We start from the raw sequence: 23,175 nt of genomic DNA, 5'->3' as shown, positions 1-23,175 counted from the left end.
GTGCAATATTGATCGTTTCTCGGTGGTATTCAGGCACCAAAGCCAAATGTTTGCTCTGCTCCTTGAACGTTTTACTTGAGGCTGCACATTGGCAGTGTTGCCCTATTTAGCTTTTTTTATTGTGAGGAGACCTCACTTAACAGGCTCTTGTAAGAAAAACTGTATTTTCTAAGTATTTTCTTGTTCACATGTTATAAAAAAGCTGTGGGTGTGCAACTGAAGGGTAGATATCTGTGACAGAGAATATTGCCACTTCTAATCCACTCCAGGAAAGAAGAAATGGAATGAAGACACAAACAGTCCTGGTCCTCTTTTATGGGAAAGCATCTTTCATGCCCCAGCCTTGTACATATTACCGCCCTTAGAACACCTTTCTATATCCTTTGTGCTGTTGCACTCCACAGCAGCCATTTTCTATGAACAAATAGGACGCACTGGTTGCTTTTTAACTGGATGTCTGGATCATTTGAGATGATTCCAATTAGCTTAATCTTCGACTGACTCTTCGACGAGATTGAATTCTCAGAGCACAAGAGGATTGAAAGTTTGATATGCTGAAACACAAAAATTTATCAGCACTTTTCGAAGCAACACTTGTACGGTCTGCACAAAGCATTGTTTTGGATCTTCAGGCACAGGATCGTCAGACTGTGGAAGAATATGGCATAACATTAGCTCTTCCATTTTAGATCAAACACAGCTGTGTGTGCTGGAGGACTGCTTCTACTTCCTATAGAGTGAACACGGGGACCAATACCTTTGTCCTTTCTATTTGCAGTGCTATTATGTAACCTGATGGTGGAAGGAGCAGAGTCACAGAAAACTTGAATCCGTCAAATGAATGATGAATATTCATAAGCGAGAGGGAATCGGAAGCATGTGCCAAATAAGACAAAAAACTTTAGGCATCAGCGCACTTAATGCCAGCCCATCATAAACTAAGTGGGTAAATCTATTGCACACAACAGATGCAGTGTGAAGGTTATTGATCTTTTCCAATTTCCTTTGGTCACACTTGTGATTTGTGTGACTTTTATCATCCATTCATGCCAGGATGAAAGAACTAACAGGTCTGGATGCTTCCAAGTCAGATTTTGCTCACTTTGTAAGGGAGCCAGGCCACATAACGAAGTGGCCAGGATTGCATTGTAATCACAACTGTACATAGTGTGCACACAATCCAATCATAATGCGTATAGCAGCAATGCAAAGAAACAGAGTTTGTGGATGCCCAGAAATGTGATGTCACACCATCACATCTCCAAAATGACAACAAAGTGTCATTGCAGTGACTGTGACTAAGATTCTGAATCTTAAAAATCACTTTCAACTTTTATGTTAAACTATCACATTCAACTATGTTTATGCCAGTGGGAGCTCAGGTTCCACCAAATGGGTTCTTATGTGGTCTTGAATTCATGGCTACTATAACTGTAGGCTTGAAAAGACTCAATTCACTGGTGTACAACGAGAATGGAGTCTCAGTAGTTAATAAATAAAAGTAGTTTTAACTCTGCAGCTAAAGCTCAAAACACTTTCAGTGTTGTGATTCAAGTTCTGGTCATCTCACTTTCAGAAAAGCCTTAATGTTCTGTGGATAGTAACTTTAACTTTACTTTAAATCAAATAGCTGTCATCACTGCAGCCAAGACACAGTCTCCATTCTTAACAATCTAATTTAAACCAAAGCCGAATGTCGAATTTTTAGGTTATGCAAGGTTAAATCTGCTGAAACACTGAATCCACTTTACCTGTAAAACTTGCATCTATATATTTTTTCTTTGGGTTAATAATCCCATTACTTAGCTACAGCTTGTCTTTTTTTCTTTCTCAAAGTATTTTGATATGGTGTGGTAATAATTAGTGTGAATGAAAATATTCATCTCCCCCAAGCTGTTCATTGTGAACAGAACAATTGAATTATCTTGGTTCCTGGAGAGCTGCAGTGACTTTGCAGCAATATTTATTGAGGGGAAATCCACAGTCTTAATTGAATCTGTCATAGTAATAAACTATTTTTAGCTGTTATCCACAGCTTATTGAAGTCAGTGACGTAAGAGCCATAACAATAATAACATAGAGAAATATTAAATATGAATTCTATTGTATCAATGAAATTATAAAATGTTTTTATTTTAACCTTGCAATAGCTAACTTTTTAGTAAGAGATGTGCAATAATAATAATAAATAGAATTAGATTATAATGCATTTACAATATGTCTATAAGTACTGTTTGTGCAAAAGCACATCCAGGATCCAGAAGAGATCTATTGTATGCATTGTGTGTACAGTAACTTTCTGCCTATAAAATCTTTTACCAGGTGCCGTCAATAGTAACAATCTAACAGAAAGAATTATATTTTGACTTCAATATACAAGACCTTCAGTACTGTAAAGTTCGAAATACCATAGAGACAAACGTTTGTTCTGCAAAGTGTGTTCCTAAGTTCTCAACTTGCTTTTGGCATTTCTGTATGGTGTTTGTGAATTTATCTGCATTTTAAAATGAAAGATTGCGATGGATATTGACACTATTTATTAAAGCGATAAGATTTCTATATCTGTATGGTTTTGCTGTATATGCTTGGTATGAGTTTTGATCTGCAGTTCGTCATTGGTGGTGTCCAGTGACATGGTGGTCAGAGTAGTCGTTCACGAAAGTTAGACAGTAATGTCATACAACTTATGCAGTTACAGTTATCATTTCAATATTATTACTAAAAGGGCAACAACTTTTTTTTTCTTCCAAAAATATAGCTATTATTCTGGTGTCAGTATGTCCACCTCTCTTTTTGTAGCAGGCATATATTGATAGGCTGTATAGATTGTTCTGCATCAAATATTATGTTGAACTCTTGCAAATTAATTCATAGTGGTGATGAGTTTTGGCTTGATGTGAGTGTGATCAATATTGGTTTGACTGATATGGCTAGTAGCAAAAGCCAAGGGTTTATATTTACTATTACACAGACCTGCGTCAAACAGTAGTTGCAAATAATTCTCAGTTTGTTTTAAGCTGCATAGAGAGCAAGATGGGTGTGCGTTCTGCAAGTCAGGTGTTGACAGGTAAGTTGTCAATCACAGACACGTCCGTGAAATTAGCTTTAAAATACTCTGCTGGGATTGTCTAACCTTTCTGGCAATCATTGTGCTGTCCTGTGCGGCCAAACCTCACAGAAGTCGTCAGAAACAATAGAAAACGATTTGCAGCTGCTGTTTGATCCAGGTCTGTCATTACGTTCAGTTGACTTTACATGAACTTGATATTCTATTTGACACCTCTTGTCTCTTGCCTTTTCTCTCTGTAGCAAAATATTCAGACATCATGACCTCATGTTGGTAGATACCCACATTGTTTGACTGCATGTACGACTTGACCTCACAAGCACACACTACTTGAAGCATAACTGGTTATAAAAAAAATTATCTTTTTTCTTTTTCTTTTTTTTTTTTGGAACATATCACCCACATGAATCATTGTCTGCCTTTTGAAGTCATGTCAGAATCTTAATGCTGTAAACCCATGTTACATTCCATTGTTTTTGAGACAGTGCTAATGTTTCTGTCAGTGATTGATTCTTTTTTTTCTTCCTATTATTCTTTTGTAAAATAACTAAACACTGTACATTATTTATGGAATAAAACATCCAAACACTTATGTTTGAAACTTCACCTGTGGATTTTCGTTCTTTATTAATGTCAGACCTGTCCTTCTCTGTGTTCTGAATAAAGAGATATCAATGTACAGAAAACAGCTCTCATTGACACATTATGACCCCAAAAAAATCCATTGGTTCATTGGTGGCATATTCCTCTTTACAGAAAAAGTATTAATGCTGCTTTCATAAATGGCGTTACTGTCAACTATTTAGTTTGATTGGCTCAGTGTGAGCAGCAGTGACAACTGGCATACCTTTGCAAAGTCACTCCTCTAAAATGGACAATATTTCAGTCAGCTCTTCTCAACAGATGACATATTGCAAGGATGCTTATTCAGCTTCACAGCAACTATGTAGTTTCTGTATGATGTCAGCTGAAAACCCTGTAAAACAGATGGACACTAATGAAGTTAGAAATACATAACGGCCAAGATAATGGAGATATCATCTGAATGGGACGCCTGTTTTCCTGGAAAATAACCTGAGGCAGGCACTGAACATCACCAGAGATGACAATAGTGCAGCTAGCTCTGTGTAACTGCAGAATAAAATTGTGTGAGAGAAAATATCCTTAAATGACCCTAATTTTATGAGAAGTCAGTATTAAGTCTGGAGTAAATCCCTGGCACATGGATAATCATGAGAGGTGGGGAACCTGCACTGATGAGCAGCACATGAAAACCTCGGCAATAAGCTCGCTCATATCTGCAAGCAGACCTTTGGAAAAGATTAGTCGAAGGATTTTCCATCAACGCCGTGGTCAGCCCATGTTGCATCAGCTGAGCGATTCCCAGGGGATGATTTGGATCTGTTACTCATATAAACATTCATTTCACATAGCTTGGCACAATCATCTACAGATGGCCATGACTGCATTTTGAAAACACCTTGAACCGGACAAAAAGGAATTCCAAGGGGGAAGTGAGAAAATTGGCTCCACCGGTGAAAATTGGCACTCTTGAGAGCCTGAAAAAAAAAAATAAATAAAAAAACAGAAAAATAAAAGCCATGGCTTGCTGCTGAACTGAACACTTGCATGGGCTTGAAAGACCGAGCAGCCCCGCAGGGATTCAGATTTGAGATACATGAGAGCCAGGTAACTAGAATCGGATCATTATGGTGTTGTCGAGATGAAGTTGCGGTTGCGGATGTTTGCGCCAGCACCTGCTTAACTTTTGTAAGCCTTCACGCTGTCAAGTATTATCTTGAATTCACACTGCTCTTGCTCTCTCTCTCTCTCTCTGTCTCCCCTTTCCCCTCTCCCTTTCCCCCTCCCCCTCTCGCTCTCTCTCTCTGTTTCTCTCGCTCTGCCTCTTTCTCTCTCTCTCTCTCTCTCTCTCTCTTTCTCTTCCCAAGACTCATGGCTGTGGAGGATGAGTTAAGGGGAGGAGCCATCATTGAGCCAAAAACCAGGATTTTCGCTGATCAGGTCTGTGAGGCTTCTTCTTCCCTCGTCAAGTCCGTTCGGTGGCCCGTGCTATCTGCTCTCCCCCCTCTATCTCTCTTTTTTCTGCTACTGTTACTCCGTCTGCTCTGTGTCTGTGGCCCCTCTGATTGTCTTGCCCTGTCCCTGACCTGTCCCTGTGTTTGGGTTTGACTGCCATCTGTCTGCCAACATATCTGGGTGCTTTTGAAGACCAAAGAGTTTCTTTCTGTTTGCATTCCTCAGCTCAAGCTGTTGAGATGTCTGACTCTTAACCTGGGTTGTGAGCACATCTGGGTCCGTGACAGTGTTGACACAGTTGTATCAAATGTTTCTTGCCGAGCATGTTTGGGGGTTATGGTTCTTAAACAATGTAGAGCCAGACTTGCGTTCAAGGGAACTGATCAGCTTAGCCCCAAATCGTATGCAGTGTGGTGGTGCTGTGTCTTCAGGAGCTTCCCTCAGTGCTTTCCATTTCATGCTCTCACCCCCACCTCCTTTCTTCTCCAGTCAAATTGAACGAGCCCACCTTCAAGCATGAGTCACGCTGTAAATATAGTGTGTGTGTGTCTGTGTGTGTGCAAATATGTATGTTAGAGGAGAGACATTAAGATTGGGAAGAGGTAATGAGAGTGAAGGAGTGTGTATCGTGGCCTACATATCTTAAAACAAACCCTAATTTTATTTTGCTCATGCTTCCATAGCTGCTTTTATTTATTTTACTTTATTTTATTTTTGATAAATGCCTTGTTTTAACATTTCAGTCCCAATTTAAACTCAGCACTGTCATATCATCAGCTCCGTCCAAATTCATGATGAACTAAAAGGATAAATTCTGTATTTTTTTCATGTGATGGTCATATGATTCTACAGTGTGAGAATATCTGAGAACCAGAAGCGAAACAAGAATTTGCAGTTTCTCTGGCAAATGCCACACAAAAGTTTAAAAATTTTTTAGCCATTGCTAGCGCTAATGCAAACCATGCAATGCATTATGACCTTGACCTACTTTTTGGCCAAAAGGCACTTTGTATAGCAAATGAAAAACACACGGATTATCCCTTAATGATGCCACGTGCGGGGTTTTCATGTTGTGAATTTGAACCCCTCCCAATGCTAAGGAAAAATGGCATCAAACAGTAGTCCCAATCACGTGTTTGCACTTCCATTTTGTCTTATGGGTGAATTCCATCAATTGACTGCATGCAAAGCAATGAAAAAAAAAAAGCCTTGAGGTAGATGGCTGAGATAGTCATCAAAGGCAGCGGAGACGGCAAGTAACGTGCCAGTAGGGAATGGCTGACAGGAACCTTAGAACATGATGTTTGACATCGTCTGAGAAAAGCCCACAGGGCCATACATTTAAAAACAAAACAAAGGCTCTACATTTTCACATGTTGATTTAAGAATATAACAGATAAAACTGTGATCCATTTCCTTCAGACTGGGCCTGGGCCCAACAGTATTTGCAAATATATATATATATATATTTTTTTTTTATGGTTTGCTTTGGCCTACTTATGTAACAGATGGGTGAAGTTTTCCACAAAGGATGATACAATGAGTGCCATAAATTTTAGACAATCACGGGAAAGTATTTGGAAGTTGAATTAGTCCAGATTGCAGATTATAACGAACAGAGACAGAAAAAGAGAGAGAGGGAGAGAAAGACTCGTGTTTAAAGAGGCGCTCCAGGATTTTTAGAAGCTTATCCAATTGATCATGCTGAGAGGGTGTGCAGGTTGAAGGGGGTTTTCCAGTATTATCACTCTGTCTGAAAGAGCCACAGTTTTGTGATACACAAAGCAATGTTTGGGGGTAATGCTGTAGAACAACATCGCCCAAGGCGTCTCAATATCCCAGCGATGATTAAATTACGACTTGACGATGTCTGTTCAAAATCGATTGAATATGTTGCCTGGGTTGTCGCTTCCCTTCCTGTTGCCAGGAGTGTTTTTCTGTCATGTTGCCCAAAAAGTTGGCAGGTGTATAACAGACAATTACTAAAGTGGGACAGATCTATTGTCGTCCCCGTTTCATCGAGAGACGGAAACTGCAGCTTTGAACACAAAATCATACTTGGCTGCAACAACATAGGTGTCGCATTGAAACTTAGGTAGAAGATGCACAATGTTGAGCATGTCCACCTCAAGTTGGACATGTGTAACACTGCATAACATGCACACGTTTCTGAAATGAGAGACAATGTCCTCAACAAACGGTACCAAAACAGTTTGAAAGCTCCCACAATGTTTTTTTTGTGCAACGTTTCAACCTCCAAGGTCTTTCAGGCAAACCCGAGGACCTGAGTGGTCAGAAAGTTGCACAGTAAAGGCTGTGGGAGCTTTGACATTCAGTGTGGGGACGTTATCTCTCCTTTCATATTCAGAGTTCCCCATCACGCTTCAACAATTTGGGCACAAAAGTTCATTTGTCCTGCTGGGTGCTGAAAAGACTTGCTTTCAGGCTTCCCTCCATGCTTTGCTGCACTTCATTTCAGTGCCGAATTCATGTTATACTTTTAGCCCTAGAAACATACCACTGATATTAACAAGTGAGTGTTATTACATGCTCTCTGAGTCATAATCCACTGTACTCATACTCTCCCAAGAAGACAAATTCATGATTTCTACCATCTGCTGTTCATTTAAGCTGATGAATAAGACTGATTAGACCTGCACCTATCTACCTACAGTACAGGCCAAAAGTTTGGACACACCTTCTCATTCAATGCGTTTTCTTTATTTTCATGACTATTTACATTGTAGATTCTAACTGAAGGAATTAAAACTATGAATGAACACATGTGGAGTTATGTACTTAACAAAAAAAGGTGAAATAACTGAAAACATGTTTTATATTCTAGTTTCTTCAAAATAGCCACCCTTTGCTCTGATTACTGCTTTGCACACTCTTGGCATTCTCTCCATGAGCTTCAAGAGGTAGTCACCTGAAATGGTTTTCCAACAGTCTTGAAGGAGTTCCCAGAGGTGTTTAGCACTTGTTGGCCCCTTTGCCTTCACTCTGCGGTCCAGCTCACCCCAAACCATCTGGATTGGGTTCAGGTCTGGTGACTGTGGAGGCCAGGTCATCTGCCGCAGCACTCCATCACTCTCCTTCTTGGTCAAATAGCCCTTACACAGCCTGGAGGTGTGTTTGGGGTTATTGTCCTGTTGAAAAATAAATGATCGTCCAACTAAACGCAAACCGGATGGGATGGCATGTCGCTGCAGGATGCTGTGGTGGCCATGCTGGTTCAGTGTGCCTTCAATTTTGAATAAATCCCCAACAGTGTCACCAGCAAAACACCCCCACACCATCACACCTCCTCCTCCATGCTTCAAAGTGGGAACCAGGCATGTGGAATCCATCCGTTCACCTTTTCTGCGTCTCACAAAGACACGGCGGTTGGAACCAAAGATCTCAAATTTGGACTCATCAGACCAAAGCACAGATTTCCACTGGTCTAATGTCCATTCCTTGTGTTTCTTGGCCCAAACAAATCTCTTCTGCTTGTTGCCTCTCCTTAGCAGTGGTTTCCTAGCAGCTATTTGACCATGAAGGCCTGATTCGCGTAGTCTCCTCTCAACAGATGTTCTAGAGATGGGTCTGCTGCTAGAACTCTGTGTGGCATTTATCTGGTCTCTGATCTGAGCTGCTGTTAACTTGCGATTTTTGAGGCTGGTGACTCGGATGAACTTGTCCTCAGAAGCAGAGGTGACTCTTGGTCTTCCTTTCCTGGGTCGGTCCTCATGTGTACCAGTTTCGTTGTAGCGCTTGATGGTTTTTGCGACTCCACTTGGGGACACATTTAAAGTTTTTGCAATTTTCCGGACTGACTGACTTTCATTTCTTAAAGTAATGATGGCCACTCGTTTTTCTTTAGTTAGCTGATTGGTTCTTGCCATAATATGAATTTTAACAGTTGTTCAGTAGGGCTGTCGGCTGTGTAGTAACCTGACTTCTGCAGAACACAACTGATGGTCCCAACCCCATTGATAAAGCAAGAAATTCCACTAATTAACCCTGATAAGGCACACCTGTGAAGTGAAAACCATTTCAGGTGACTACCTCTTGAAGCTCATGGAGAGAATGCCAAGAGTGTGCAAAGCAGTAATCAGAGCAAAGGGTGGCTATTTTGAAGAAACTAGAATATAAACATGTTTTCAGTTATTTCACCTTTTTTTGTTAAGTACATAACTCCACATGTGTTCATTCATAGTTTTGATGCCCTCAGTGAGAATCTACAATGTAAATAGTCATGAAAATAAAGAAAACGCATTGAATGAGAAGGTGTGTCCAAACTTTTGGCCTGTACTGTACATTATGCCTATACCTAGTCCACAGCATTCCCCTGAATAATCCCCAAAATAAACTCAGCCACAGCTGAACTGTATGAGCATACTGTAAATATACACCACATTTTATTCTTCCTCTGTGAATGTGAAAGAATTGGTTGCAGAGGATGAGCTAGAGTTCATTATGCTCGGTGCACATGAAAACGAGCTGCAGTTTCAGAAGCCAGTAAATGATGTTTTAACAAGTTTCTAGAAATCTGCGAAGAACCGCTAAGAAGAGCTTTAAAGGATTATACTGGCATTATAATTTTTTTCTTTACCCGTCTTCAGCGGCTAGTGTTGACTTCCTATCTCCCCCTGACAATTTAAGCTCCAATACTGGCCTGTCAGAAAATGTTTATAGAATTATAGAAAAGCAGACATGCTCTCTCTCCCTGCTTTACCTGCAAACCTCCATCTATCATCGTTTGGCCCAGCCAGCTGACAGTGCAACCTCAGTCTCCTGCTGCTGGCTATTGAGCTGTTCAATTGGAATAGCTAAGGGTTAAGTGAAGTGCCTTGCTCGAAGGCACATTGACTGTAGATCCTCCCGTTCCAGATTTTCCAGCGTGGCCCCAGTGTTGCCCAATGGTCCTCGACTCCAGTAGACTAAATCATAATAAAGTCATTAACCACCAGGAGAAAGGTTTGTGAAATAATATGCTTTCATGTGCTTCCAGATTTTGCTGTTAAAAAAAAAAAAAAAAAATTTAAATGTGCACTATGGAAAATTGCAGAAGATTGATTTAAATGAGGACCCTTTTTTGCATGGTGCATCTTTAAGTAATATTAATTAATAGTAATATTCATAATTAAAAAAAAACAAAAAACAAAAAACGAGTGGTTAGAAAGGTGGAATCATTTCAGTTTAAACTCCCTGAGTCACTGGCTGAGCCAACCCCGACTCTTCAGCAGGTTGAAGTGGAGGAATTATCTGATTTGGGAGTCAGAAGTCAAGCAGAGCCCCTGCAGTTTAGAAAACCAGAATGCACAATATCCAGGCCGATTTTTGATGTTTTAGATGCACTTTTGAACTGTATTAAGATCAAGAACTCCGTGGCAAGCACAAGCCGATCTGATCTGATCTGATTCAGACGCACGGGTTTGATGTAAAGCCAGGATCAGACTACAGGAGTTTAAGGCTGATTCATCCCCGATTCACCCCTCCCGACAATCGGACGAGAAATCTGGTCTGGGACGTTGGACAGTACCGATGTTCAGCCCAGATTATCAGATAATGTGAGGGCTTTAAGCATCCAACGTTAAACCTCAACCAAAACCCAACTGCTGGCAGACTCCTCGGAGCCAGCCTGATAATTTTCAAACATATTTTGATATTTGGGATTTAAAACCTGGATGGTTACGTCACTTCTCTCTGAGCACAACAGCCAATGAGACGGGCAAGACTACCAAGTCTAAACACTCTAGCCCTCAGAGCTAACATTAGCTAACGTACTGCTGTTGACAGACATCAGAACTGACAGCTAAAATCTCACCTCCAGTTCTCACTGAAGAGCCATTTTTTCACCTTGACTCGTTTAGCCTTGTGCTTTTGTTTTTTCTCCCTGCAAAGCCTCACTCAGGCAAGTTGCTGCACCATGTCAGGCTCTGTGTTGTTTACATCTGCTTCCCCATGAGATCACATGACGTGGTGCGTTGTTCCCTCTGGCACGATAATCTTAATAATAACCTGTAATGTGTGATGCACCATGATTTTCAGGTCTTGTCATGTGCGCATGTTTGAGGTTAAAGAGAAGAACATCCTAATCTAAATGTGATTTCAAAATCATTTAGGATTTCCAAACTCCTGCAGTCTGAGCGCGGCTTAAGGGAACAAACAAATGTGATGATACAGTATCAGGGAGACTGTTATGCTGGTGCGCGCCTTTAATTGTCATGCAGATTGAATCATCGCTCATGGTGCTTTTTGCTAAAAGAGAAAGTGCCTCGAGGGAGAGCTGTGTGCAGCCGTTTTTGTCAGAAGTTGCTGGTCAGTTTTCCCCGTAAAGCTCTGTGTTCTTCACAGCAATTAAGACGAGCAGATACTGCTATTCAGCGCGATGACACTCCAAACTTTAATGGCTGAGAGTGGTACATAGCTGAGAGGTGAAAAGTAAATTAACACAAAGTGAGAAAGCAGAGGCATGATGCCATTGCTACCTCGGGCCAGTGCTACAAATTAGCCTGACTTACAGAGCAACACCCCACACTTAATTAAACCACGCTTAATGACACCAGTGCAGAATGCCATAATGCTCCCCACAGAAACAACTTAATGCATGCATAAGAATTTCCCCAAATTAAAAGCTTAAGCAACTGATAATTTAAGCATTTTTTAAAAATGTAATAAAAATCTGTAATAAAAATCTGGATTAAAAATGTGATTAAACCTGTTAAAGTAATGGATTTTATTGCATTAATACACTACTTAGTGATTTTACTCTATTAGGGTTGCAAAATATGTTGAAGTTATGATGTAATAATAACACGGAATAATAATGTAACAGCTGGACTTTTTATATTAGTCAGCACTATTACATCATCAGCTAAACTGCTTTTCCAGCAGTTTGTTACATTAACATTAATTTATTTCATTTTTAACCCATTTACAGGGAGATGTTAATATTCCGTACTTTGGCAAGTTATTATCACTTGTAATAACTGATTCTCTTAAATATTGACTATTTAACTGTCAAATTGATCATTCCTGGAGACTTTTTTCCAAAGTAGCTGAACCTTGTCAATTGTTTTGACAGCACTATTGAACAGCGACTATCAGTGAGGCACTTTTATGGGGGAAAAAAAATTCTTCCTGAGCTTGTATTGACATTGATCATATCAAATGCATCACATTAAATCTGATGCATTCTCATCTAATTTAATGTGTGTTGCCTCGCTTCTCTTTGAGTGTATGTGTGTGTGTGTTTGTGTGTCAAAATGCAAAGAACCTATTTTTCTGTTATTTCTCTGTGTCTGTTTGGGTATTGTGTGTACATATAAAAATGATTCTGGGTTTTTCCAAGTCTGTATATTCAACTTACTAGATGACTGCATGTTTGATATAAGCATGTCTTTTACACTGTCTTCTTACCTTTCTGAAGCAGGAGATGTGCAAGACACAGCTTTCCAAAGGCTATTGGATTAATCGACTGCTTTCAGATGCAGATGCCGTTTGGAGTGCACGTCATAACGGCTTTTCTTACTTGCCCTGAGCATGATTGCTGTTACTTTTATACAGCATGGCAGGCTGCTTTAATGCTTTAAGGCTGTCGGGTCTCTGATAATATTTGTGTATGTGTGGTTGCCATTATGAATGTATATGTGTTTGAAAGCATTTTTTTTTTTATCTGTGTGTCCTTGTTTTCTGTTCACTCCGTGTTGTGAATTGTATGTGTATTGTTCATGTGGCTGTTGATTCTTCAACCCTCACTGCCCTTGTGACCCAGCCCCCAATGCACACAAGCCTTCCCTCTTTTGTTGTCGTCTTCCTCCTCCTGCCTCCTGCTTTCAGCCTCTCCTCTCCTCTCCTCTCCTCTCCTCTCCTCTCCTCTCCTCCTGTGTTGATGAGATACGGTGATTTCTCTTAGGGGAGGCGTCAGTCCATCCTAGTGCAGCCCCGTCTTGCGCCTGTCCCACCCCGAGTAACCAGGTAATAAACAAACCGGCAAACTCTCACTCTCCATCCATAATCTGCTGCCTCTCTCCACATCTACTGTTCTCTATGTGCGTCCCTGTCCACATGCAGCACCCTGTCAGCACACTGATAGGCCCACACACTCTGCATTTATCATTATAGACACAGAGGCCTGTCACAGAATGCTTGGAGCGAGGTTGCTGATGGGTCTGAGGGGCTCGCCGCTGCGTTGGAAGAGTGACAACGAACCAAAGATTTTACAAAAGCTGCGCAGACACAGGCCTTAGCGGTACAAAGCAACTCTGCATGTCCAAATGGCGGTGAAAAAGTGCCATCCATAAACTTGACACAGCACGCTCATGTGTAGCAACCCGTCCAGCTGAAGGCTTATACCAAAAAGGCCTTATTTTGGTGAGTTTCCTCACTGTCATTTAGGAAACTTAGGAGGCAGCTCTGTATTTCCTCCACACTCCGTGTGCACAGAGAAGATTTCAAGCCTCCATGAAATGAGCTCCAATTACTTAAAAGGCAGAATGAGTAGGATTTGTTGGCTGCGGTTTGCAAACACAACATTCAAAGTTGGCCCTTGCCCCCCTGGCTATGCTAACAGCCAGCAGCATTTTTTTGATTCCTAGGATGGCGACGGAATGTAGCAGCCCAAAATTTTAAAAAACACCCCTAGAACAAAAAAATCTGCTGTCTCACTGGCAACTACCTGTTCACCAGAAAACAGGCCAACACTGCATCGCTCTTCATTCACATCCACTCCTACCTCTCGTTTTTTTTTGTTTGTTTTTTTTTCTTGTCGTTGTTGTTGTTGTTTAGGAAAATGCAACTCATTCTGCCTTGAACTTTCTGGAAAAACAGAGGCTGCACTCCGATTGCACATCTAAAATTTCACCAATAAAATCTTCACCAAAAATCCTGCCACTCTACTCTGATAGTCTATTGATTTGCACTTTTGAATGCTCCCTCCCAGTGATACATCCTGCCTCAAAACCTTGATATAACACATAAACTCATGTAAGGCAGCGCCTCCTAAACCTCATCCTAACCATAACCACAGGCTGGGAGAGAACATTGCCTTACAGTCAAAGGATGGGCACAGAAAAACACAGAATGCAGTTAGTTAAGATGCCATTTCATGAGATCTTCCACACCGCTGTCTGTACCAAACACCAGAATTTCATTTGGCCCCAGCAGAATGACCGGTGAGATGATGCTGTGATTTAGGCTGATAAGGCGAACATGTTTTTACATGAGCATCCTGCTAGTGCCACTTTGACCCTCTTCCCCCTGACAATTTTTTTTTTTCCAGTGATTTCTGCACTGTGCTATGCTTGTCGATATGTTAAATTCGCCCCCTTCCCATACACGGCTCACAAAAGTGGCACTTTCTTTGTTTTGCCATGCAGGATGAGGGGAACATTACAATATTTGGTTTTGTTGTCACCCTTCCAGCATAAGAACAAGTCTCTTGTATTCACTGGTAATCACTCTTGAAATACTCTGTGACAGGCTTCCAATGCTAATGTCATCTGGATATTCAACTTGACGGAATATTTCTTTTGATTGATAATGCTTTGTCAGATTATGTTGACCAATGAGCATATTATACATGCCTTGGCAGAGATATTCAAATCCTGTGAGAAACACCATAATACCTTAGAATTTTCTATTCAAGTGTTTTGTGTGTGACTGTTGCAGCATCCACAGAAGAAAATACCATTGTTTGTCCACACACACACACACACACACACACACACACACACACACACACACACACACACACACACACACACACACACACACACACACACACAGTCCAGTCATAACAAGCAATCCACATACATATATGCCAACAATCTTATTCCCAAATGATTTTCAAGTCATATACGGAGACCTTCCTGTAACTCTTTGCATTGGGTAAATTGTTTATGGCAGAAATGCAGAGAAATACAAATAATCAATGGATGCCATTGATTCCCAAGCTCCGCTATTGTCAGATGTTGGCATTTGCAAATATTCAACTCTTCATCACATTTAACGGTCACTCCATCCTTCCACTTGCTTTGGTTTAATTTATGATGTATTTACAGTTTTAGTACACAATAATCAGCTGTGTGCTACTGGACAAAAAAATTACAACAGTGTTACACTCATTATGAACAGGATAGCCCTCAGGTTCCCACCCAGTTCTTCACATGCACAAACATTCATGATCTCACAATTTATCTAAGATTTTATTTCTGTTATATATGAGACATGGCGTATTTTTAACAATTTTGAATGTGAATTTGCTACTTCTGCCAAGCAACTCAAAGAAAAAAAAAGCAAACTAAAACAGACTATACACACTTTGGTAATCCAAGTCTGCAGCTTGAGTCAAGATTTGAGAAACAAAAAGCAGGACATGTGATGTCATGAGTGAAATGTGTCGACTGGATCTGCTGACAGTGAATGTGTGACTGACCTTCTGGGCTTTTCTTGTCAAAACTGGCAATAAAATTTAACTTCATTCATGAATTTCGTTTGGATTTTTTTTTTTAAATACATAAATATCATATCATTCATTCACTGTTAGTGGATCTAGTAGATGCTGACATCATTTATTGATGACATCACATTTCAAGTTTTAAAGGAAAAAAATAAGCCTACAAATCTAATGCTGTTAAAAAAAAAAAAATCTGTATTTTTCATCTGTTTTGCTATTTTTCTTATTCCTGTAGACAAGTGGCCAAACATACAGTAGATGTTATATCATGTTAAGATATTTCCAGCGGCTATAAAGACACTTGGCAGCAAATAACATCACCAGGAAATGTTGGGTTTTGGTGTTAGTCGCTCAGAAGGGTAGTTTTTCTGACACACACACACACACACACACACACACACCAATTTTTCCACCAACAGTATGGCCTCAGTAGACTGCACTGAGCCTAATGGCCCCTCAGGGATAAATAGCTTCCTGCTTCTGATTCTGAAAGCAGCACAGTTACCTGACATGTTTTACACAAAGTGGTTGGCAGGCTGACTGTAGTCCTATTTATGTGTTCCTATGTCCAACTGTGACTGAAACTTGCAAGTTCACACACAGTCTCTGGAAATTTGTTGGAAATTGCAGTAGAAATAGATTCATCAGGTTGAGGGTGGCTACAGCAGAGAAAAAATAATGATCGATAAAATGATCACATTGCATCACACTCCTGAAATACAGTGAACACTGCAATTTGATGGATCTAACAGTGCAGGTGGAGTTCTCCTTTAAGAAACCTCCGTCCTCGTTGACGAGGTTTTAACTGCACTGATGAAAATTAGCGAAACAACATGGTGCGAATTCTCTTTTACCCCTTCAACACACGTCGAGGAATACAGCTGCACCGCACATTTTTTTTTTACCACTGTGTTTCCTATGCACATTAAAATGTACCATGAACTTACATTTCCATTCAAATTGAGTCATCCCTCCCAGCTCACCCTAAGATAAACAACGGGAATTATGGGAAATCTCCGTATCTGACCCAATCCTTCCCTGAAGAATATCGATTAATGTGCACATGTTCTTTTTTTTTTTTTTTTTTTTTGTATGTTTCTGTGTGTTTCTGTCTTTCAGTGACTCTGTGTTTCTGATATTTATGTGTTTGTATATGTGTTTGGCACCCGGGCACATTAGTTGGTTGAGTGATGGTGCGGGCCAACTGTTTGTTGTGCGTCTGATGAAGTGTGTCATGTGTACCACCCTGATTTTTGTTTGACTTCAAGAGTTTAAGTTCTTCCCTGGGCGAGCTAGTCATCGCAAGGCTTAAGTGAATCACTTTTTAACGTTAAAATCGCTGAACCAACGCTAAACGCAGATTTGTATTTGGAGCGTGGAGGTGAGAAAGACGCAGTATGCCATAGATATCAGCCATTCGAGTGAGATTGGAGGAGATGGGTAAGAACCTGTGTGTATAATACTGTATTTGCGTCATTTACTACACACCTAACATTTCAGTAGTCCACTATGTGTTTTGTGTCTCTGTCTCCAGCGCCTTAACATTCATTAGTTACAGCACCAAAAATACACTCTCACACCGAGCTAATCAAACGCCGCAGTGAGTGAAGCGAGGTTTGGTAAGTTAAAAAAAAAAAAAGGATGTCAGTAAAAATCTTGCTGCGTCTACGGTTAGCTGCTTGTTTTCCCCAGTTTAATAGACATGTGTACTAGACGTGATCTACGCATGGATATTAAATGGAGCTGGTGGTTGTGACTTGTAATAGTTGGAGAGTAGTGAAAAAAAAAAAAAAAAAATTGTCACCCGGATCATGTTACTGGTATCCTGAGACGGGAATAGCTGTTCATAGCACCAGTTAGAAAAAATGCAACTGGAAATGTATGAATTCTCGCTCATTTTGGTTCTGATTGAGAAGAGAAAAGGTCTGCCAGTTCAGGTCAAATTTTGGGGGTAATGTTTTTTCTTTTCAATTTTCTAGTGAAATGGACACGCCTTCTACTCACAATGGACACACCCACCAAGTACAATATTTGCAATGCTAATTAGCTTTTGATCCTTTCGCACCATTTCTCTACTGGATGCAGACCAAACTACCCCTTCTCCTTCCTGTCTTTCCTTTCTCCAGCTCCTCATTCCATTCATGTTACAGTGATTCATTCTTCTTGTGTGTAAGAATTAAAGTGGTATTTCATGTTTGATACAGAACCAACCTGGGTTAAAATACTCCTATGCACTCATTTGACATGTTCAGTGAATCAGAGTCCCTGCGATGGTGTGTAGACGCTACCCAGCAAATGTGCCAAGCAAGATGAGTGTAATTATTTCAAGAGGTATTTCTGCCCAGGCCTGATGGTGAAACTGTGAATTCCAGCTTTCCAAATGCTTCTGTACTCCAAGCATCTTTTACCAGCTCTTGGATACATTAAGCACCATTATCTATAAAGTCCTCATAGTTGTCTACTGGCCCAATAACCCAAATGTTTTCTCTTCCCACTGCTCCTACACAGACTACAGTGAACACGACTGGGAGTGAAGGCTTGCAAACAGACCTTGATATTAAAAAAAACAAAAAACTAATAGCTGAAAAGACACTGATATTTGCATTGATGTTATTCTGCACCAATGTAGGTAAGAAAAGATGGCAAAACCAAACTTTGGCTCCCTCACTAATCAAAATTTCCAACCCAGTACATGCATCAGTGCAGCATTTCAAAGAGAACTCACTGCTAAATGATCAGTGGGTTTGGGTTAGAAATTTTTGATTAGTGAATTTAACAGAGTTTTGGATTTCCTCCTATAGGGCATAGGATGCAACTTGACCTTGCTTTTTTTTAAAAATGAGGCGCTAAGCTCTATGTGGCTTTTCTGCATGTTTTATACTGTCCTAGTAAGCTGATGCTATGTGCTGTTAAGATTTATTTGGAAGCCATCACTTTAGAGCCCTTCCTATAGGTTCTGGTTTAAGATATTTGCAGCTGCTCAAGCACGCACAGGTTTTAAGAGTAACTGAGCAGGAATTGCACGCATTGGCGAAGAATAACTCACTTGACTTCCTGACTTTTTCTGACAACTGTCACCGACAAACACCCCTTGCTACTCATCACGAGAGGATCAGGACGATATGACCTCAAGAGTTTTAATTCCCTCCATCCCTTCTTTCTCTGTGCCCCCTTTCCTATGCTGCCATTTCTATTGGTGTACGTCATGCATCGACTCCGTAACTCATTTGTCTCTCTCTTTCTCTGTCTCTCTCCTTCTTTCTGTGTGGTTCTTCCAATCCCTTGTCACTTGTCTCTCATTTTTTCCGACCCTTGCCCTAATTTGCCATCGCCACGGCCCTTTTACATGTGCTCACGTCATGATCACATCTCTCTCACGCTGCTCGTTGTTGATTTTGTCCACTCGGGAATGTCGCCCACAATTCCATCACGTCCTGCCTTCTGCACTTTTTGAACTCTTGAACCCCTTTTCTCCGGGTGCTTCTCCCTCTTGTCCATCACTCATCTTTATTTCACTCTACTTGCCTCCTCCCTCTTGCTCTCACACCTCTTCAACATGCACTCTCTGCTGTTGTTCTCCTCTGTATGTCACGTTATCTCTTGCCTCGACTGGCCACCCCCTGTACAACTCTTCCCATGCCTCCCATTGCCCATTGAATGGCCTTTCTCCTACGACCATCTCTCCCTGCTCCCACTCCTCTTTCCCCTTCCCTCTCTCTCTGTCTCGCTAGGAGGACCAGCTTTCCTCCCTGGGTTCTGCAGACCCCGGTGTGAAATCTGAAGGTGGAGGGGGAGGTGGTGGAGGAGGAGGAGGAGGAGGAGGAGGAGGAGGAGGAGGAGGAGGAGGAGGAGGAGGAGTAACCAACGATCAAGGCCTCAGAGTCTCTTCCTCGGGCATATCCTCTGACAGCTCACCCCACAATGGAGTCCTCCCCCAAACCGTAGACCCTCCCTCTCTACCCACTCCACATCAGCAACCTAGTCAGAATGGAGAGCTCCGTGGCAACCAAACATCCTCCCCCATGACAACCTCACAGGCAACCGGGACCACGGCAACAGCAACAGCACTCATAGCAGAAGAAGGGGGAGTAGGTCAAACACAACACTAAGCCAAATCAGAGAGAGATGACACAGTTAAAAAAAAAAAAAAAAGAAAAAAAAAAAAAGAAAAGGAAATTACTTGTCCTCGTCCTCGCCCATTTAACGAGAAAATGTTTTGCCAAATATTTCCCCGTTGAAATACTTTTTTGGTCCACGCAAGAGAGAGAAGAAAAGTGTGTGTGGGGGAGAGGAATAGTTATTGTACAGTTACTGTGCAGTGCATAACGCATTAAAACACCACAAAGGGCTCTTCAATGGACACTCTCATTTTCTTGACGCTCAGATCGAGCTTCGGTCAGTATCACTCTTGCAGGACAAGATAATGATACCCTATCATATACTGTAAACTGTTTGAATCAGTCAAACAAAGCATTTGACATACAAGTATGTAGTTGCCATATCAAGCCGATATGTGAACATCTGCTTTGTGTGCTCATTGCCTGTCTGTGGCTTCATGACAAACAGAAAAAAAAACAACAACCTACATGTAAGGAACAAGCACTACAGAATGTCTCGCACCCCAAAGACTTCATAGTAGCCATTAACACGGTAGTGCTATAAGCCAGCTCATAGTATCCCTCGATTCCCACAGATGCAGGTGTATTTAGTTTACCTGTCCTGAATATGCCAGGCTGCAAATTCTTTAGGTAGATATGTCGTAGTGTAGTCTGGCTTACTTAGTGCCTTTGAGCGTATTTCAACAGGGTTTTCAAATAGCTTATAGAGGTAAACGGAGGGCATCCAAATTTGCTTTGCTTTGCGTGAGAAAACGATCTGAGGGCTGAAAAAAAAAAAAAAAAAAAAAAAAAAAAAAACAGAGATCCAAAGTCGCAAGGGGTGAATTGTCGGAAGATGCGCAGACATTTTGGGGATTTTTATTCATTTATTTATTTATTTGTTTGTTTGTTTATTTATTTTTCAACTTTAAAGGACTTGTTGCTTTTTTGGAGTGAGCTCGTGCAATTTTTCTCTTCTCAATCTCAGAACCGATATGTGATCAACTGGTGCTAAACAGAAACAAAATGGTGCCATTTTCAAATCAAATGTCTGTGTCTACCATAGCACTGCCTCTTTCATTACTCACTCACTGTCTTCCTCTCTTTCCAGCTGTTTGTCTTTTGCCAGGACATTTTTTTTTTTTTATCCCCCCCTCCCAATATGTTTTCTATGTGTCTATGTCTTTGGTCTTTGTTGTTTGTGCATCCCTTTGTGTTGTTATGTCTGATGGGGTAGTGGGGTTTCCATGTCAATGTCTGATAACAACCCTCCTCCAATCTCCAGTCTCATATAAATGAAAGCAACTCCCCTAAAATGTCCAGGACGCGAGATCAAAATTGAAGGATCGGTCACTGCTAATAACTTGGCTTGTTTCAAATTCATGGGAACCGACCCCCCCTAAAAATGCAATTTTTCCTCGGTTTCATTCATTCAGTGGCGGTTGCACTAGCTACGATGCAATTCTCAGATTGCAAACACAGATTGAATTTTGAGATTGAATGAAGGTGCTTTGAATGAAATGGACATTGGAAATCTATTGCCAGTTATCAAGGTCTTTTTCCATTAAAAAAAAAAAGTGTTTGTGTCCATTGTGTTTAAGGTCGCATTATTAGTTATTTTTATTTATTTATTTATTTTTATATAATTCAGAAGAACATCTCCAATGCCACAATATGTTTTAAATATTGAAGTGACTTGCTCGTAAATTGCAGGTGTTAATGAAAGTACTTTAAAAGCAAATGTCATTGACCGATTATCATAACATTTTTGGGCACTTACCACATACTTCAGATCGTTTTGAGTGCAGCTGCATTCCAAGAAAAAGATGTATTTTGTTAGTTAGAAGTTATTCTCCACGCAAACATTTGGATATTTTTTCACGCTGTCATGGTTTTTTTCTGAAAGGAGAGGACCATTTCAACCAATCTAGTTTTGCTTTAGCCAGTCAGTTATTGCCGTTAAGTGCCTGGGATACATACTCTCAGCATCCTTTGGCCAGTAGACTAGCCAGTCATCAACCAAATCTGTAAGACACCAAAAGTATGTTGTGAAGCCCCTGATGATTAAGAATGTACATGCAGCAAATTGAAATTTCATCCCCAAAAATGAGATATCCACCGTTTGAGAGTGGAATGACGCCTATTTCTAAAAATGTTTGATAACAGCGTTAAACCAAAACTATTGTTGGTACTTTTTGAAGGATTTAAAAGGTAACCTAAGACCTAATTTTAGAAACATGTATGATGAACTCAAAGACAAAATTTTTTTCTAACATGGATATAATGTGTTTTTTTTAAATGAGCTCTTCGATTTATCATGTGTCAAACACTGAAACTCCAAGTTTTTTGAACTATTTGTAATGTGTTGCCATATCCCTTCATTTCCTGTATGAACTGTCTATTGTAAAGTTTGTCTGGATGTGAATTTGTTTTTGTCTTTGTAGCTTCACACTGGTGTCACTCTGCAACAACTCAGCTTGGTAACTGTGTAGATGTTCAGGTGGAGCCAAGAGGAGTTTAAGAGTCTCACATCAGCTTTGTAGTATCAGCCATTTATTATTATTTTTTTTTAATCTTTTGAGAAAAATAAATCACTTGCTGTACTTTGCTGTGTCAAAAGTCAACATGGCCAACGCTAGTGCTTCATAGGTCAGTACTAGTGGGTCAGCCATAAAACAGAAAAGGTGAAACTCATAAATAGAGTGAATGTTTAATTGTTGAACCACCAAATGTTAATAATGCTAGCAATTTTACACAGGGAAAGATTGTCCGTCTTCTATTTTGATAGCTTGTAGGGCTACATTTTCTTTGTGAAAATACTGAGCGTGGGATTGAGAGCAGGCTAGGTCTGAACGCCAGTCTCTGGTAGAGATGTGAGATTTATCCGTGATTGAGAGATTAATATTGCCATGAAAATACCTCAGTGACATAAAATTGAGAGACTCAGGTAAACAAGCAATTGCCTCAGAGCTGAACACAAAACTGAGAACAGAGATGAGTCCAGCTTTGGAAAGACTGCCATCAGATACTTGGTCCGCCTAGGATGAGATCTCTTAGCTATGCTTCAATAGCACCTGATCAAGCACCTCCCCCGTTTCTTCTCTCTCTCTGTCTCCCTGTTTCTCTCCCCCTAGCCACTCTCAAAGCTTCATCGAGGACAATCTGGAACCTAATTGGCTGATGCACCATGGGCAGTCCACAGGGTGGCATGGCCAAATGTCAAGAGCCCTCTCTCGTGACGCGATTGGCTGACAAAGGGAGAACTTGGGGCACTGGTCCCATTCCCTTTGCTCAAAGGATGGTGCAGAGCCCCAGCGGACCATGTAAGGAAATGCTGGGTTTTTTTTAACCATGCTTAACTTGGGCCCTCTCTCTCTGATTGGATAACTGGATTTTTTTCATGTGTTTGACGCCTTGTGATTGGATATACAGTTTTCTTTTGAAGAGAGGCCCAACATATAGTGGTGTTTGTTGGCCTACCAAGCATGCGAAGAACAGCTATGCAGCCCGATCAGTGAGTAGAGCGGAGG

The 23,175-nt window shown here is 40.7% G+C and overlaps 1 protein-coding gene across 1 annotated transcript in view; it reads left to right on the top strand.

Moving 5' to 3' along the window:
- Window positions 1–22,897, top strand: part of syngap1b (synaptic Ras GTPase activating protein 1b) — a 102,298-nt gene extending 79,401 nt beyond the window's left edge. The window contains exons 19-21 of the mRNA XM_030073456.1: window positions 5,017–5,089; window positions 13,008–13,069; window positions 22,780–22,897. Coding sequence (XP_029929316.1) covers window positions 5,017–5,089; window positions 13,008–13,069; window positions 22,780–22,897 — 253 coding nt within the window. The remainder of the gene's footprint in view (window positions 1–5,016; window positions 5,090–13,007; window positions 13,070–22,779) is intronic.
- The last annotated feature ends 278 nt before the right edge of the window (window positions 22,898–23,175 follow it).

Source organism: Myripristis murdjan, chromosome 16, assembly GCF_902150065.1.
Source record: "Myripristis murdjan chromosome 16, fMyrMur1.1, whole genome shotgun sequence".
In the NCBI taxonomy this organism is placed as follows: Eukaryota; Metazoa; Chordata; class Actinopteri; order Holocentriformes; family Holocentridae; genus Myripristis; species Myripristis murdjan.
This window is presented reverse-complemented; position numbering and strand designations above follow the sequence as displayed.